Source organism: Trichosurus vulpecula, chromosome 7 (genome assembly GCF_011100635.1).
Source record: "Trichosurus vulpecula isolate mTriVul1 chromosome 7, mTriVul1.pri, whole genome shotgun sequence".
Lineage (NCBI taxonomy): Eukaryota > Metazoa > Chordata > Mammalia > Diprotodontia > Phalangeridae > Trichosurus > Trichosurus vulpecula.
Genome location: NC_050579.1, coordinates 240103378 through 240122006, shown reverse-complemented (window position 1 = coordinate 240122006; position 18629 = coordinate 240103378). Strand labels below are relative to the sequence as shown.

The window sequence follows — 18629 nt, the reverse complement described above, 5'->3', positions numbered from 1 at the left end:
GAGGCCAAATTCGAACTCAGGCCCTCCTGACCCCAGGGCCAGTGCTCTATCCTCTGTGCTGGCTAGCTACCCCTTAGATCAGAGATTCTTGACCTGGGCTCTCTGTATTTTTTAATATATATTTTGATGGCTGTGTTTCAATATAATTGTCTTCCTTTGTAATCTTATGTATTTTGTCTTATACATTTAAAAAAAAAAACATTCTCCTGAGAAGATAGGATAGGATTTACCAGATTGTCAAGGGGATCCGTAACACACAAAAAGTGAAAGTCCCTGACCTAGATGGTCTCTTTAAGGTTCCTTCCAAGTATCGTATTTCTGTGCATGGGGAAGTACATTTCTGTGTCTCTTTCTCTAAAGTCCTCTGCAATCTTATGCTGATGTGGCAGTGACCCCTAGGTTCCTACAGCTCTGACATGCTCTGCTGACTCGGAAAAAGTTCATTTGGGTTCAGTCTGGGTGATAGACTGTACTTGCTGTCCAATGACCAGCCTAACTCCCTTCCAGGAGACTCATCACCAACCACGTTAGCTATGGCCAAACATGAAGTTGTGTGTTGCAGTAGACAGAGAACTGATTTTGAAGTCAGGAAGATGGATGTTTGAATCCCACCTCTGACACTTATTTGCCGTATGTGACCTGGAGCAAGTGACCTCACCTGAGAGTGTGACTAACTTCAATTCCCTGTTCCTCTGAAGCAAGATAAAAATACATAGGGCTCTATGTGGCCTTGTCTGCCTACAGAGAAGAGATTAGAAAAGGAGATGGTATTCGGAATCTTATAACTTCTGTACTGCCTTTTTAAAAAAACAAAACTGGACCTGTGATTCATTGATTATAGGAAGCTTCCTCCACCCTTGCAGATCCAGTAACTCATTTATAACTCAGAGTCTGAGAGCACTGCCTGGGCATTTGGAGCTGAGGTGACTTGCCCCCAGGGTCACACAGCCTGTATGTGTCAGAGGGTGGGACTGGAACCCAAATCTTCCTGACTCAGCCTCTCACTCAATACATCACCGTCAGTCTAGACTTGCTAGACTGTGTTTCTTAATTTTTCTTGCCTTTTTTCTTTTCTTTTCTTTTCTTTTTTTTTTGGCAACATGGCTAATATGGAAATATGTTTTGCATGGAAAAAAAAGAAAAAACCCAGGTGTCAACTATTGGTACTCTCTATATATGGGATACTTGTGCAAAGCCCACTGTGAGTCTGGATACACTAATAGAAGAAATGAAGCACATCTCCATGTTAACCAAGAGGAAGGCCTCCCCCATATGTTGGGTGGGTCATCTTAGAAAGATTTCTGGGAAGGTAGGGACAAGAACCAAGAAGGCACAGATGGATTATGATCTCTCCTAGTGAAAGCAGTAACCATGTAGGTGAATCAAGAGTCATCCAAAGAATATGATAGGATCATACATTTCAAGCAGTCTCTACATTTTAGACATGAAGAAACTGAGGCCCAAAGAAGTGACTTACTCAGGTAGTAACAGAGCTAGGACTTTGTGTCCAAGTCTTCCTCTGATTCCAAGTTCCATATTCTTTTTACTACAGTATTTGGCCTCCTTCCTTCCTTTGTAAATTCTTAGTTTCCAAGATGGCCTTGGGACCAAGGTGGCTTCCTTTAAAAAAAAAATTAGTTAACAGAGTAGCGCTTTTTTTTTTACATATTTTTGCAAATTTCAGTATTGTCTGGCTTACTAGAAGACAGCTGGATTCTCATCTGCTTCTGCATTCAGTCTATTGTGAATACGCTGAGAGCTTAGATTTGCTTCCCGTGTGTGCGGGAATACCTCGAGCGTTCCTCACAGTCCTCCTCTCTCCTCAGTACTTCAGAAGCCGCCTGGGCCCACCCCAGAATAACTCCTTGCCGGAGGAAAACAGGGACCTCCTTGCCAACACATCGTTACCCCAACTGAAGCCTGGTTTCCTAGACTCCATCTTCAACAATGTCATGACCATATGTGCCATGCTTCCCCTGTTGGTCTTCACCTGTCTCAACTCTTTCCTGCATCAGAGGTAACTGAACCCTTCTATGACTCATCTCCTTTCCCTACTGCCCTAACTCCTTGCTTCAGTAAGGATGTAGTGATGACCTGCCGGGCACACACAGGTGGAGTAGCCGCTCTGAGAATTTTGACCCAGATCTGCTGACATCCACCATCACCCTTTCTGTTTTCTACGGGGTGGCAGAGAGGTGGAAAGCTTCTGAGACAGAATGTTGTGTGCTTTATCCAATGCTGCTGCTGCTGTATTGAATGTTTCCATCCAGTCGTTTTATTTTGTTTCAAGAGAAGGTTCAGTCTTAGAAGGGGGTTAGAGAGTTTTTCTTTTCCCCAGAAATGATTATGATATAAACACAAATTACAGTTATCCCTTCTATATCACAGCTTTCCCCCATCATAGTTTCAATATATCGTGGGTTGACATAAAAAATTAAATGGGTATTTTGGGGGAGTTTTGCAGAGGGCACAGAGGACGTGTAAAGGCCAGCAGACGACACAGAAAAAAGTGATTTTCCATTGTGCCCCTAAGCCCTTCAATTGGGAAGGATAACTGTATGTCAATAAGTTTTTTTTTTAATAAAATGAGGGGATTGGAATCAATAGTAATCATTCCCATTTGTATAATGGTTTAAGGTTTACAAAATCCTTACAAGAACCTTATGATGTAGGAGTTAATTGATCCCTATTTTCAGTGTAGGGGAAACTGAGAATCAAAGAGCTTTAAGTGACTCACTGTGTATATCTGAGGCAGGATCTGAATATGAGTATTTCTGCTGTGTTTCGTAATCTCCAAGGGGTCACTGAACTTATTCCTTGCCCGTTCTCCACCACACCCGTTTCTTTCCCGCCTAGCTTGTCCTGAATCCTTTTTATCCCCCCTCCTCCCTGCTCCATGCCCTGCCTTCCACTCCCCTGTGTGAGCCTGCAGACCTGTCTCAGCTTTGGGGAGAGGGAACATGGATTTGACCCACATTCCTTCTTCTTTTTCTGCAGGATCCCTCAGGCCCTGAGGATCCTGGGCAGTCTGGTGGCCATCCTGCTGATGTTTACCGTGACAGCCATCCTGGTGAAAGTGAACCTTGATCCCGTGTCCTTCTTCACTGTTACCATGATCAAGATTGTCATCATCAACTGTGAGTTCTCTGGGGAGAAGAGAGCTGATTGGGGCATCTGGGGGGTTGACGGAGAGCCAGTGGGGACTTCCTCAGCTTGGATTTTTCCTCCCTCTTCCATACAGAGATAGATAAGTGAATGAATAGATAGTTAGGTAGAATATTTATGAAGGGCTTACTAGGTTGTGCTAAGCCCTGGGAATACAGAAACTATCAAGCAAAACAGGTCCTGCCCTCCAAGGGCTTACTTTCTAACTGGAGAAGAAGATACACAAAAGAGATCTGGAAAGGGTTGGGTGGAGAGGACACAATATAGAGGTGGGTGAGAAGCGGTATGGAAGCTTAGTTCCAGGCAAGAAGAGGCGAAAGCTCACTGGAATCCCAAGGGCTGAATTCCACAGCACCTATTTCCTTTTGCAAAGTGGACCCTGGGGAAATGAGTGGCTTTGACCAACCATTTCTGCTTACTCCCTTCTGTTTGTTGTTGCTGAGACTCTCCATGACTGCATTTGGGGTTTTCTGCAAAGATACTGGAGTGGTTCACCATGTTCTTCTCCAGCTCATTTTACAGATGAGGGAAATTGAGGCAAACAGGGTTAAGTGACTTGCCTAGGGTCACACAGCTAGGAAGTGTCTGAGGCCAGATTTGGAGTCATCCTCCTGACCCTCCCCCACCTATCTGCCCCTTCCACAGTATGTCTTCATTTTCCCATCTGTTTGAATCAGGGCCTCCTTAGCCTCCCAGCAGTCAACAAGCATTTATTAAGTGCTTACTATGTATTAGCCTCTGTGCTAAGTGCTGGGAATGCAAATACAGGTGACCCTCAAGGAGTTTACTTTCTAAAAGTGAAGATTATACTTAAAAGGAAGTTGAAAGACGGAAGTGGGGAAGGCATATAAGGGAAATAGGACCTGATGGAGAAGACTAGAGGGAGTGCAGCCTGGTGGAAAATGAAGAGATGTTTGCCTTGGCCTCCCTCCTTGAGAGAATATTTCTGGAGTGGCCAGTGGCTTTCTCTTTGTCCTCCGGTCTTCGCTACATGTTGTAACACCCTTCTAGGACTTGCCTGCTTTCTCCCAGTGCCCTCTCTACCATTCAGTTCAGTTCATTAAATATTTGTTAAGCAGCCGCTGTGTGCCAGGCACTATCAAGGCCGTCGCTGCTCTCAAGGAGCTTACAGTCTTAGGTCCTGAGATGAGATGAGACCTCAGCGGGTTGGCACCTTTCCCTCCCCTCTCTCATACCATGTCCTGTGTCCTCTTCAGCATTTGGAGCCCTTCTACAGGGCAGCCTGTTTGGCCTGGCTGGCCTCCTGCCTACCAGCTACACAGTTCCCATCATGAGCGGCCAGGGCCTGGCCGGAACCTTCGCTGCCATGGCCATGATCTGCGCCATTGCCAGTGAGTTCTTCACACTTCCTTAATGACTCCCTAGGGGTGAAGGGGAGGGGAGATGGCCCTAGAGGATGGGTTAGGGATAGAGGCCCCGCAGAGATCCCTTTTCTCACCTTTCCCTCCGTCTGCCTAGGTGGTTCAAAACTGGAACAAAGTGCTTTTGGATACTTTATCACTGCCTGTGTGGTCATTGTCCTTTCTATCATATGCTATGTGGTCCTGCCTCGCCTGGTAAGATAGAGGGCGGAAGTCTGTCCTCTTGGGGGGGGGGGGCTTCTGAACAATACACACAGTGTAGCAGAGTAGAAAAGGAGTCGGGTTGGGAATCTAGCCACCTGGGTTTGAAATACTGGCTCTGCCACTTGAATAAATCACTTTTCTCTCTGACCATCACTTTCCTAAACTGTAGTAGTTGTGGTATTAAAAATAATAGCCATAAAAATAAATAGCTAACTTGTATATGTTGCTTTAAGGTTTGCAAAGTACTTTATAAATATACAGATTTTATCTTCACCAAAACACTGGGAGATGGGTGTTGTTATCACACCCATTTTACAGGTGAGGAAACTGAGGCAAACGGAGATTAAGTGACTTGCCCGGGGTCACATGAGCCAATAAGTATCTGAGGCTGGATTTAAACTCAGGTTTTCCTGACATCAGACTCAACGCTGCCTGTAAAATGTGGGGGTTAGAGCTGCCTAGGCCCCTCTGTTTTTCTTCCAAGAACTGCACACCACTGCCCCAAAACCCATCCCCTCCCCACACAATTCTCCTTCCCTTTTAGTACTTCAGGAACCCCCTTCTGCTTCTAAGCCAGTGGTATCAAACTTAAATAGAAAGAGAGGATCTCTGCCAGCAGCATATTTTTGACTTAGCCACAAATTAATATTATCCATGTTGCTTATTTATTTTGTTAAACGTTTTCCAATTACATTTTCTTCTGGTTTGGGCCATGAGTTTGACACCTCTGTACTGTGTCCTTCCTATCAAAGTAATCGGCCAGTAGACATATGATCCCAAAGACCTTTCTCTACCTTGGGACCTGGGGAAAACGATAGTATGTTTGTTTGTCCTCCTTCCACCCCTGTCCCTGGAGTTCAAGGGCACTTATGGTGTTGCTTCCCTCCCCTATGGATTGCTACTCCCCAGCTCCTCCAGGTTTTGGGAGGGACAGAGAAGGCATATAGGTCAGTTGCCATGTTTGTTTATTTTCTAGTGCTCACACATGTAGATAAAGTCTTTTTCTCTTCTTCCTCTAAAAAATATAAAATAAGGGAGTTGGATGAGATCAAGGTCCTAGATCTGTGAGCCTAAGGATAGATGATTGGAGAGTTAGAAATCGGGGAAAAGAATCTCAGTCTGAGCTGCTCCTTCTCTTTCTTTTTCCCTGCCAGAAATTCTACCAGTATTACCAGCAAGCAAAGGTGGAAACTCTTGGGGAGCAAGAAACCAAAATGGATTTGATTCGAAGAGGTACCTGGGCCCCAGAGGAGTGGGAGGGAGGCTACTCGGAGGGAATGCATACTCAAAAGAGGAAGAGAAAAATGTGCTAGGTGCTGTGAAGGATATAGAAAAAAACGTGGCCTCTGGGCTAGGTGATTCAGAAGAAATACAAAATATGATTGGGCATGGCAGCACATGCTCCAGGGGAAACTGAGGCCTGTAAGTGGCTGCTGTACCTACAGCCTGGGCAAGATTGGGAGACCAATCTTGAAAACAAAGGAACAAAAAACCCCAAGCAAACCTAGATATGATTTCTGGGCTAAGCTGCTGTGAGGAAAAATATAAGATATGATGCCTGCCCTTGGGGAACTTATATCCTACCTGAGGACACAGATTTAATAGATGTGAAATAACTTTCTGAAAATTGCAAGGTTCCTACTGTCCATGCAAGAAATCTTCAGAAGAAACAGAGACCTATTTTGTAAGGTTCAACTCAAATGCTTTCTCCTCCAAAAGTCTTCCTTTGACCAGAGTGCCACCCTCACCCCCAAACTCTCATGGCACTTTATTTTATGAGCCCTCTGTAGTGTGGGCTTACCGTGTAAAATTGTATATGATTGTGCTTTGTGTACATGACACACCCCCCTGCTGGAATGTAACCTTCATGAGGGCAGGGATCTTGTGCTGTCTAAACTTTTCATGTCCCTTGGCACTCCCTTAGCAGGGTTCTCTCTGTAAGATGGGATTTCTTTTTTTAAAAATGGGATTCCTAACAGATGTTTGTGATTGTATTGTCTTCTAAGGCCCCTGGGAATGGATCAAGCTTGAAAGATTGGTGGGGTTTGATTGGAGGAAGGAAGGAAGGGTGGAGGGCCTGAGCTAAAGAAACTGAGTGAGGACAGGCAGCAATCATAATAGTTATCACTTATGTAGCATTTTATTTATTTTTCAGCATCAAACCCCAACTTTATTTCCCAGCCCTGAGAGATGGGGATGAGCAGACAGATGTGGGGACTGTGAATGAGAGAGGCCTTAAGGGTTCTAAGAGGTGAATCCAGGGCTCCATGAAAGCTGAGACTTGAGTCACACACAGCAGCAGGGAGTTGAGCCATGGTTGGGAGAGAAGGGAAGTTCTAGAACACTGGCTGGTGGGGAACACCAGAGAGGGGGGCAGGGACAACTGGGACCCAGCTGTGTTGGGGGCGGGGGATCATCTCCATCTACTCCCTGGGCCCAGGAGCACCTCCCACAGGACCTTGGGTTGAAGGTAGGCTCTAGGCTCAGGGCAGTGAGGGTGGGTCAAAGTTGAAGAATAGAGGGAAGCTAGAATGGGGGTGGGGATACTAGAACATTGGTAGGACACTAGGGAGGTAGAATAGATTGAGGCAGGGTATGCAGGATGCAAATCCCAGGTAGGGAAAGAGTGGGGGGGGGGAGAATACAAAGATCTGAAAACTGCCCCTTCAGCCCCACCTTTAGAGGGAGGTGGGGGAGCAGCAGAAGGATCTGGGTCCAGCAAGATGTGCTCACAGGACAGGCATCGGGCTGCCATCAGCCCCAGGACTGGAGATCACTCAGGTATCTGGATGTATAGAATTGGAATTGACATAGAAGAAGCCCTAGCAATCGACCTGATCAAAGTGGACTTTGATTTGAGTGAGGGATGGCTCCTGGCTCGCCACTGCAGCCACACGGTTGTGGCTCAAAGGGAGGGGCAATCTCTGGCCTCTCAAGGTACCCTGCTAATAATCAGTTCAACAGAAGAAGCCATGCACATGGATGATAGCCTCCTCATCGGGTCCAGAGCCCACACACTTCACTCAGTGTTTAGTGAGCAATCCCCTTGGGACAATGCTTTTGGGCAGGTGACCCATCTGCTTCGAGCTGGCTTTCATTCTCTCCATCAAATGGAGGCCATCCCACCAGCATCTCCTCCAGCAGGACTCCAAAGGACCACCAGTTCACAGACTTCCCGGAGGACTGGTAGGCGATAATCTTAGGGGCGACATAGTGCGAGGTGCCGCAGGTGTTCCAGCTCATGGTCCCAGGGGAGATGTTCTCCTTGCACATGCAAAAAAAACTCCATGATCTTGATGTGTCTGTCTGTGTCCAGGATCACATCATCCAGCTTCAGGTCCTTGTAGATGATTCCCTGGTTGTGTGGGAAGATGAGGCCAATGATAGTTTCCCCAAATGGGACCTGCCCAGCTGCTGAACGTAGCCCATGAGGTCCCTGTAAAACTTGTCCAGCTGCTAGATCCACATTCATCAGGAGTGAATGAGGTCAGGAGTTGCCCAGCTGCTGAATGTGGTAGAGGAGGTCCCCGCCCACCCATCATGGACTCCATCACAAAGTATGGTCTGTAACCTAGAAAAGGGAAGGGAGTGTAGCTACCACCCACCCGCAACGCCCCACAGGGCCAGGATGGGCTTCTTTAGTCTGCTGCCTGCACCATCCCATCGTATCCTCCTCTAGGATCTTAATGGGCAAACAGCTCTCCAGAGACCCCATGTCTTCTCAGCTAGCATCACCTTGCCAAAGCTATCTTTGATGAGAACTGTGAGGATGGTGGCTCAATAGGGCCAAAGAAGCACTGGAGTCATGGGGCTGGGGGAGGGGCCCAGGCATACCCACTGCCCCTTGTGTAGCATTTCAAAGGTCAGAAGGGTGATTTCTTCACCACCACAGTGAAAAGTAGGTAGTATTTTTTGGGGGACTGGACCTATGATTGCAACAGTGTTCCTAGTGAGGAATTTCCCTTACGTCAAAAACAGATCCATTCTTGCTATGAAAATTACCATCTTAGAAGTGTTTCACCTGAGGCATGAAAAGATTAAAGGACTTTGCTGAGGGTCACACAGCCATTATGGGTGGGACTTTAATCTGGGTCTTCTTGACTTCAAGGTTGGCTTTTTATCTAATAAAGCCAGTGGAGTCAATTCAAATAGAAACCAGATCGTTAACTTAGAAAACCACAAATTAACATTATCTGTGTTGCATTGTATTTTTCAAATTTTTTTTTTTTTGCTAAACATTTATCAGTGACATTTTCATCTGGTTCTGGCTCACTCAGGGATTTTGCGGAGGTCCTGCAAGTTTGACACCTCTGCACTAAGCCACACTTCCTCTTGGCTAGTGTTACTGTCTTCGATTTACTTCTGGGGGGAAACAGAAGCCCAGAAAGGAGAAGGCACTTGCCCCAGTTCACAAAAACAAGGAACCCAAGAACTAGAAGGGACCTCAGTTGGCGGTTAGTCCGACCCATCCTTGTCCCTCCGCACCGCTCCCTACTTTACCCAGTTAGTACTCACATCTGAAAAATGAGCACTAGATGATCTAAGAAGTCCTCATCCGATGAATGACCCTGAGCCTCCTATTCTGTTTTCAAACAGCTCCGATTGTCAGGAAGCTTTTCCTGGTGTCAGATCCAAAACTGACTTCCTGTGACTTCCATCACTGCTCCTAGTTCCTGCCCTTGGAGTTCAAACAGAACAAGTCTAGCTCTTTACATCGTTGGAGATAGCTATCCTTTGTTACCTCTCAGTCTTACCTTCTCCAGGCTATCGACTGATCCTCATAAAGTATGTTCTTCTCTCTTCTCAACCATCCTCTCCTGGATACACTCTGGTTTGTCTATCTCTTCCTCGAAATAGAGTGCCCAGAGTTGAACAAGGTGCTCTAGAGATAATGGCCCAGCCAGAACAGAATAGATTGGAACCATCACCTCCTTGTTCTGGGCATTAGACTGTGAACTCTGTGTCTCTCTCTGCCTTTCCCAACTCCATACGTTTTCAGTGGTTATGCCTCAAGCCTGAAGTGGTTCTCCTTCCTCATCTTGGCCTTCTGGCTACTTCAAGTCTTAACTAAAATCCCACCTTCTACAAACAAGAAGCCTCTCCTAGACCTCTTTAGTCACCTCTTAGTGCCTTTCCTCTGTGATTCTCTCCAGTTTATCCTGTCTATAGCCTATTTTTACATAGTTGCTTGCATGTTGACTCCCCTGTTAGGTTGGGAGCTCCTCAAGGGCAGGAATTGGGGGGGGGGGGCTTTGTCTTTCTTTAGTGCCACAGTAGGCCCTTAATAAATGTTTGCTGACTTTTGTGCCTAGGACTGTATTATCAATCAGTAAGCATTTATCATATATCATTATGCTTTATCGTTGCCTTTTTATTGTTATGTCACACTGTTAAATCATATGGAGTTAGAGGATCAAAGATCTTAGAGCTTGAAGGGGGATGTAAGAGGCGATAAGTTGAAACCTCTTTTTACTGGTGAGGAATCGGAGTCCCAGAGAAGTTGGTTACACAGCTAGTAGATATCCGAGGTGGGATTTGAACTTAGGCCTTTGTGTTTTGGGGTTTTTTTGGTTTTGGTGAGCCCGATGGGGTTAAGTGATTTTCCCAGGGTCACAGAACTGGTAAATGTCAAGCATCTGAGTTCAAATTTGAACTCAGGTCCTCCTGACTCCAGGGCTGGTGCTCTGTGCACCGTGCCACTTGGCTGCCTCAAATTGAGGTCTCACAGATTCCAAGTCTATTATTCTATCCGCTAGACCATGGAGTCCTTTGACTCCAAATCCTGTTTTCTTTCCATTTTCCCACATAGGAATAGGAGTATGCTATGTTTGTAGGCCACTGAGGAGACTTCCGACTAGAATAGAGGGTACCTTTGTGGGGAAGAATAAGAGGAGGGTGAGTAGGAAGCCACTAGAGAGGCCACTGAAAGGGAAATGATTCTGTTGTGATGAAGTAAATCATAGTAAATGTGTGTATGGAGGAGGTTTGGGGGCGGGAGGTCTAGGACTGTGATTTCATGTCATTTTAATAGGGAAATTCCTTATTGAGGAAATTCCCAGTACTAATTAATTAAGATCAATAACTATACTACAATGTATAGTTTTAGAGGACTGGCCTAGAGGGAAGTGATTAACCCAGGGGTAGGGAACCTGTGGCCTTGAGGCCACAAGTGTCCCTCTAGCTCCGAGGACCTAAAGGGTCTAGGTCCGAGGCCTGTGGCCTCAAGGCCACAGGTTCCCTACCCCTGGGTTAACTCATAGTCAGAGAACTAGTATGTGTTTACAGGGGCAACTTGATCCCAGACTTCTTGACCTAGACCTGCTTTCTCTTCACTACAGGGAGCTCCCTCTCTGAGATATGACACAGGAAAATGGTGTATTTCCATAAGGAAATACCTCTAGTAGGGACAGGGTGAAATATAGATTAGAGAAGGGAGCCTAGAGGAGGCAGGAGGCCATTTTAGTGACCCAAGTGATGAGTGGTAGCTCTGAGGTTCTAGGGTTCTTTGTGGAAAGGGAATAGCAGAGAACATGGAGAGTGCTTCCAGTGGGACTGTGAAATGGTTATCTTGTGGGTCCCTGTTGAGACCATCTCAGGTTCTCTCTACCCAGTGACCTGAGACCTTGCTGATGGGAAGCAGGGCCCATTTGGGAGGAGATGATGCTGGACAGTGGAAAGAACACTTGCCCTGGAGTCAGATGGTCTGGGTTCAAATTCTATCTCTGACACTGTCTATGTTACCTTGGGGAAGGTCCTAGGGCTTCAGTTTCCTCATTTATAAAATGAGGGGTGGGAGTGGGGGGTAGTTGAACTAGATGATCTCAGAATTCCTTTCCAGCTCTAAATCTATGATCATGTAACACTATATAAGAAAACAAGTTTGTTTTTACCCTGACTCAGGACCTTCTCATGTATTTATCTTGTCTTCTCCCCAGGAGATAATTGTGCCAAGAGTGGAGAAGGAGGGATGTCAAAGTCCAGCACACATGAGAGGCCTTCCATTATAGCGATCCTCAAACAGGTAGATTGAGGTGTAGAACCCCTGGGTCTTAGCCATTCTGATATCCTGTCCTCACCCATCCCCATCACCCCTTGGCCTTGACCCTTTCTGTTCTCATCCCCCATGTTCAATCTATGACTTTCCTCATTTTTGACCTTGTGTTATTGGTGGCTGGGTCCAGGAGAAAGAGATTTTTATTCTTCTTTTCTCACCCCGCCCCCCCCCCCATCTTCATCACTCCAGCGCCACCCCCCACCCCCGCCACAACACACATCCAAAAATGAGACTGAACTACCACCCCTACCTGCTCCAGTGCCCTCTGGAGGAAACCATCCCCTTTTCTTCCAATTCCCAGATCTGGGTTCTGGCATTGTCTGTCTGCTTTGTCTTCACCGTCACCATCGGCGTGTTCCCTTCTGTGACCGCTGAGGTCCAGTCCACCATTGCAGGGACCAGTGACTGGAGTGAGAGCTGGAGGGCAGGGTGGGCAGGGAAGGATTGGGTGTGGAATTGGAGGGGGAGGGTGTGGAGAATGAGGAAGGTAAGAAGAAGAGAACTTCACTAGGATTTGGAGGTCTTCAGGGTGCCAAGTTTGTCCCCTTTCCTTTTGAGATGATAGGGACCTGGATGGGTGGGGAGAAGACTGGGAAACCTGCTTGCATATGGGGGGCTAGGAGGGTGTCCCTAACCTTTGGCTCCCCGTTCCCATCTTTTTATTCTGTTCTCACATCAGCTCCCTGAAGGTAAAAATCAGGGTGTATTGCACAGTTGGAGAAATGGGCAGGGACTTGTTCCAGGTCACACAGAGATCAGAAACCAGAATCTGTGTTCTGACTCTTAATGCCCCCCCCCCCTTAGGTACCTTCCCTAATTTGAAACTTTTTCACCACCTCACTTCCAGATAAGTATTTCATTCCTGTCTCCTGCTTCTTCACTTTCAACGTCTTTGATTGGGCTGGCCGGAGCCTCACTACCGTCTACATGTGGGTAAGTAGGGCTTATGGGGGTGGGGTTGTTGTAAGAGTCCCCATGGGACTTTGTTTGGTGATGGAACAGTAAATAAAGCACAGTAGCTATTTATGGGAAGGGGATCTAAGCTGCCCTCTCCTGCTCTGAAACTGGCCAACCCAGGAATGTGTGGTGGGTGGGGCTAGGCTTTGGGGTTTCTGGTCCAACTTCCCGGACTAGAAGTTTCTTAAAGATGTCCCAGAATAGAGTGCTCTGTGTGTGTGTGTGTGTGTGTGTGTGTGTGTGTGTGTGTGTGTGTGAGAGAGAGAGATCTGTACTCACATGTGATCACCGGTCCTTGCCTGTGGGTGGTTAGTGGGCCAGGGACCGCATTGTGACACATGGTGCTCCTCATAATTGGAATACTTCCCTCCCTCATCTCTGCTGCTTAGAATCCCTGGCTTCCTTCAAGGCTCAAGTCAGTTGCTACCTCCTACAGGAAGCCTGTCCTGATTCCTTGATTTCACCTCCCCCAGCTACTAGTGCCCTACTCCCCTGATGATTCCATATTTGCTCATTTTGGGTCCCTGTTGTTTTCACCTCGATAGAAAGTAAGCTCCCAACAAAGCGATCCACATCCAGAGGAAGAATTATGGAGTCTGAACGCAGATGGAGGCAAACTATTTGCTCTCTTTTTTTCCCCCTTTTGGGGGTGGGGGGCCATTGTTTTCTTCTTTCTCATGGTTCATTGCGTTGGTCATAATTCTTCTTTACAACTTAACTTGACTGTTGTGTAAGGAAGTTTAACGTAGAACCGATATCAGATTACACGCCATCTTGGGGGGATATGAGGGGAGGGGGGGGGAATATTTGGAACCAAAAACTTGTGGAACTGTGTATTGTAAACTAAAACTTAATTTTTTTTTTAAAAGCTGGTAAGCTCCTGGAGGGCAGGAATAGTTTTATCTTCGTGCCTCCGGGCCAGGAGCTTAATAAATGCTCATTGATGGATAAATGTTGAACGAATGGATGTGTGGCAAGTGTAGGGGCCCTCTCTTAGAAGCAGGCAGTGAGACCAAGGACCTCTGGGTGGCCTTCCTCCACAGCCAAAGAAGGAGAGCCGATGGCTGCTGCCTTCCCTGGTGGTGGCGAGGATCGTTTTCGTGCCGCTGATGATGCTGTGCAACGTCCATCCGAGGAAGAACCTGCCCGTGGTCTTCCACCATGATGCCTGGTTCATCATCTTCATGATATTCTTTGCCTTCTCCAACGGCTACCTCGCCAGCCTCTGCATGTGTTTTGGCCCCAAGTGAGTGAGCAGGGCATGGAGAGGAGAGGGGGAGGGCATTTTCTGGGGCAGCGTCCTTAGCCGGCAGGTGGGACGGCCCAGGGGCTCAGCACATCCTTGACCAGTGAGTCTGATGTAAGTCGTTGCCCGCAGTTCAGTGTTCTGAGTTGGGCAGGATGGGGGGTGGGGAGCAGGGAGGGAAGCTAATCCTTCAGGCTTGATTAGAAGAGACCCATTCTGTACACCTGAGAACCTCAATCTCATTGGAGGCAGACAGACACCTCCTTCTAGGATTAGGTGTGCCTAGAGCCAAGGTCAGGGTTCAGGGAGATAAGGACGGACAAAGTCTGAGCCTGGGAAATTTGGTGAACAGTTTCGAAGGTTCTGGATAGCCATTAGCCTCAGCCAGTGGGAGTGCCCACCTCTGTGCTGCCCTGCCCTTCTTACACAGCTCTTCCCCAAAGATTTGCCCTTCCAGCATCCTGCACTTGACCAGCATCCTCAATGTACGTTTTTCTCTGCAGCCCCTGCAGCTCTGGTTGCTAAAGGCAGGAAGTAAGCTAGCTTCCAGCTTGGGATTCTGGGAAGTGTAGTTTGTTTGCTATAGGACATTTCATAGGTGACGTGCAGGGTGCAGTTTCAGGTGAATGGGGTATCACAGATCCCGTTCAGGATGTGGGCCTGAGCAGTGAAGGGAGGAGGCTCCACGGGGGAGAGGGGAGAAGGATGGAGTGGAGGCCACAGAGGATGCTGGGGATGGGTTAGTAGGAACGCTTTGCTGAATGGGCTGTGTGAGTATTAGAGCTAGCAAGTGGCCCTGACTTGGGGACCAAGTGGAGAGGGTGTGTGTGTGCGCTGGAGTAAGGAAGGAGATTACCTTGGAGAAGAACTGTGGGAGAGGTGCCATAAGCCAAGCCAAGGGGCCAGGGACAGTTATCCTGAATCCGGGAGAGCGCATAAACTGTACATTTTTGGGAAAGATTACTAGATTTGGAGTTCCAAGAATATGGGTTCAAATCTCACCTTTGATACCTTATTACCAGTGGACAAGTCACTTTTTATTTCTCTGGGACTTGGTTCTGTCTTCTGAAAAAGGAAAATTAAACCAGATGGTCCTTTCCAGTTCTAAACTGGTGAACATTTCTTACCTTTGAAAGAACTGAGTGGAGTGCATGGAAAGAAGTATCCAAGGGTTCAGAACCGGCTGTCCTGGGGTCTGGAAGGGGGTGTAGGATTTCTCTGGAGAGGGGGAGGAGGGTCTGGATCTGGAGAAGAGCTCACCAGGTTCAAGAGTCTTGGGTTGACCTTGCCTTTCGTCCCATCTCCCCCCAGGAAAGTGAAACCTTTTGAGGCTGAGACTGCAGGTACAATCATGGCCTTCTTCCTCTCCCTGGGCCTGGCCCTGGGCGCCTTATTGTCCTTCGGATTGCGGGCTATAGTGTGACCACTTGGAATCTTCCAGCTGCCCTCCCTTATTCACTTCTGACCTCTGTATTCCCACTACCTGTGCTGGGGACGGAGGAGCAGAACTCCTTCTTTGGACACTGGGAGCCAAAGAGCTAGAGCTCTCTTATCCTGGGGAAGGGGTCCCAGAGGACAGCACAGAGAGGTCAGTAGCTTCCTGCAGTATTTGACTGACTGACCGACGGAACCCAACTATGGGAAAAGCAGTGTTTATTCCCCCCTCCCCCCCCCGCAGCTGTGTGTGTGTCTATCCCTCTGTCTGTCTGTCTGTATCTGGTGTCAGGGGCTAAGTGGATGAGACGAAACATTGCTTTAGGTCATATTTTTTCTGGCCATGTTTTTCCATCCATCCAACCCCAGGACTTCCCCTATTCCTAGCTTTTCCATGTAATATCTCATGTACAGTGCCATTTATTGCCTTTTTTATACTCAAGACAGAAACCAGGTGCCCCTTGAAGGCATCAAATAAATCATTCGGGATTTGTTTGTTTTTTTTTTTTTGCTCAGTGTTTCTCATCAACTCTATTCTGTGGGAGGGGTGGATGGGGGAAGGGGAGAGGACTGAATGGGCCTTTTGTGGTGGCTTGGGGTGAGTATCCTAAGGAGGAGAGGGTGTTCCCAGATGATCATGGTAAGAACAGGGGCTGAGCTATACAAAACCTATTTTTTGCCTTTATATGTATGTGGGGAGCGGGGCAATGGGGGAGAACAGAGGAAATCCAATGTAGCATGTTAGCTCAGGATTTACAGCTAGGGGACCTGTCTACTAGTCCTGCCTCTGAATTAGCTGTAGGGCCTTGATGATTGAGGCCCTCCATGGGTCTGTTTTCTCCTCTGTTAAATGACCTGGTTGGACTAGATGACCTTCCAGCTCTAACAGTCTATGAGTCAGTCTCCCCTGCTGGCGCTGTAATGCTCCCAGATGATAGGGGAGGGATGGACCTGGAATGCAAGCCCTCTTCCCCTCCATGAGAGGGCTGCTTACTGCCCATTCCCCTAAGGGAATACTTGGAGTGATATCTAGGTCACAGTATCACAGCTCTAAGGGTGGCTAGGTGCCACAGTGGATAGAGTGCTGGGCCTAGAATCAGGAGACTCATCTTCCTGATTTCAGATCCGGCCTCAGACACCACTAAGCTGTGTGACCCCGGCAAGTCACTTAACCCAGTTTGCCTCAGTTTCCTCATCCTCGTGCCTCAGCTGGAGAAGGAGATGGCAAACCGCTTCAGTATCTTTGCCAAGAAAATGGGGTCACCAAGAGTCAAACACAACTGAACAACATCATCGCAGCTCTGGAACTAGAAGGAATCTTAAACGCCATTGAGTCCAAGACCTTCCTTTTACAGATGAGGAAACAGGAAGTGTGTAGAAATGAAAGTGATGTACCCAGGATCCCAAAACTAGTAAGATTCTGAGGTGAGATTCAAACCCGGGTCTTTTCAGTCCAGAATACAAGCCATTCTGCCTCTAAAAAGGCACACAGAACCTACTTCTGTCATTTACAGTGATATCTTACTTTCCTAACCTCAGATCCAGAATATTTCTTCTACCTGTCAGATTAGCTCTGACATTTCCTGTCAGAAATATCATCTGAAATACTTCTGTCTACTTAGAAAACACATGTATCCACTTCTGTTTTCCCCTTCCCCACCAGTGCCCCAGGGGTGAGTGAACCCCAGGCAGGATCCCAGACCCCCCAGCTCTTGGCTGGACTCCTGAGACGCCTGTACTGAAGGAGTCAGAGGCTAGGCTCAAGCCTCCAAAAGGTTGGCATCCATCCCTGGCACCTCAGCTCTCACTCCTGCTGGGCTTCCTGGAGAACAAGGGGGCCTGTGTCTCCCCAGAATGAGGGGGCTAGCCAGCTTGGCGCCCTAGGGCTCAGCCTTGGACCCTTTCCCCACACCCCAACAGACTTGTGCCTGGGAGGGAAGGGTCTGAGAGGAGGGAGGCCAGGATTCGGGTGTCAGGGGAGTGATTGTAGAACCTTGGGAGCTCAGATCTCTTGGGTTTCCTTGAACTTAGGCCCTTCCCCAAAAGGGATTTCCCCCGACTTAATGGAAAAGTCCTAGCAAAGTTTAGGGAAGTTTTGCCATCTACCTTGCAAAGCTGCTGTGTCAGTGAGTGAGTGGCAGAGAGACACAGGCAGGCCCTGCCCTTGGGCAGGCTCCCAGTCAGACACACTGTGCAGACACAAATATACAGGGCACACACCACACACACACACACACACACACACACACACACACACACACACACACACACATGCACAGTGGGAGAAAAATACCTAAGACAGGGAAATATTTTTGCTGGCCCTTATTTCAAAGTTGAGTGAATGACTCAAGGAGATTGGGCCTCTGGCCTGGAGTTTCTGAGCACAGCGCCAGATGGTTTATTTATCTAATTGAAGGCTCCTGTCGCATTTGCATAGGACTTGACAGCTTACAACCCACTTTTCTCTGCTATTGTCTGCATTTCAGTGTAGAATGGGTCTGTAAGTCAGACATCCTACTTAGATCACGGATAAATTTTACATCCTTTTTGGGTCAGAAGTAAAAGTAGTAGGGGGCAGAGGGCCATGAGGTCCTGGATCCCTAAAGCTCGTCAGCCAGATTTGGGGGTTAAAGAAGAAAGCAGTCACCTATTTCTTCTTACTAGTTCTATAAAGTTTCTTGGAGAAAGTTGGGATTTGAAGAGCCATTTATGGGATATGGAATAAGAGAGGCATGGAGAAGTCTGGGCTACCAGACTGACTTTGGTCCTCTACAATCCCCTAGCTCTACTTCCTCAGAAACACCCCACCCAACCTTCCCCTTCCCCCACCCCACAGCCATGATATCCCAATTTCATCAGCTGCTTATCTATTGACACTTAGGATCCGCCTAGCTAGGTTCTTGTCTTGTAGGGCCAGGCCGCTGTTAATGGGGCCATGAGAAGAACTCTGCTGGTGATGGTCAGAAGATAGAAGCTATTATTCCATCCCTAAAACACCAACTCGTTTTTTCTTTTAATTTTGATCTTGTTTTTCCTTGTCTTTTGCCTTTAATATTAAAAGAAGGACACTTATCCGGTCATGCCATCCCTTGTAACAGAGCCCTCACTGCATCCTGGGCCATCTCGTGGTCCTGATCTATATCTGGCCGCTGGACCCAGATGGCCCTGGAGGAGAAAGTGAAGCTGG

The 18629-nt window shown here is 47.5% G+C and overlaps 1 protein-coding gene across 9 annotated transcripts in view; it reads left to right on the top strand.

Moving 5' to 3' along the window:
* Window positions 1–15944, top strand: part of SLC29A1 (solute carrier family 29 member 1 (Augustine blood group)) — a 30115-nt gene extending 14171 nt beyond the window's left edge. For 7 of the 9 annotated variants that reach the window (XM_036766685.1, XM_036766683.1, XM_036766684.1 and 4 more), the window contains 10 exons: window positions 1827–2017; window positions 2998–3137; window positions 4383–4517; window positions 4645–4742; window positions 5906–5984; window positions 11687–11772; window positions 12107–12215; window positions 12653–12738; window positions 13806–14008; window positions 15320–15944. In XM_036766685.1, the coding sequence (XP_036622580.1) occupies window positions 1827–2017; window positions 2998–3137; window positions 4383–4517; window positions 4645–4742; window positions 5906–5984; window positions 11687–11772; window positions 12107–12215; window positions 12653–12738; window positions 13806–14008; window positions 15320–15431 (1239 nt within the window). In that variant the 3' untranslated portion in view covers window positions 15432–15944. Of the gene's footprint in view, window positions 1–1826; window positions 2018–2997; window positions 3138–4382; window positions 4518–4644; window positions 4743–5905; window positions 5985–7399; window positions 7938–9028; window positions 9206–11686; window positions 11773–12106; window positions 12216–12652; window positions 12739–13805; window positions 14009–15319 lie in introns of those variants that run through there. The other 2 variants (XM_036766692.1, XM_036766691.1) reach the window with 2 other exon arrangements.
* The last annotated feature ends 2685 nt before the right edge of the window (window positions 15945–18629 follow it).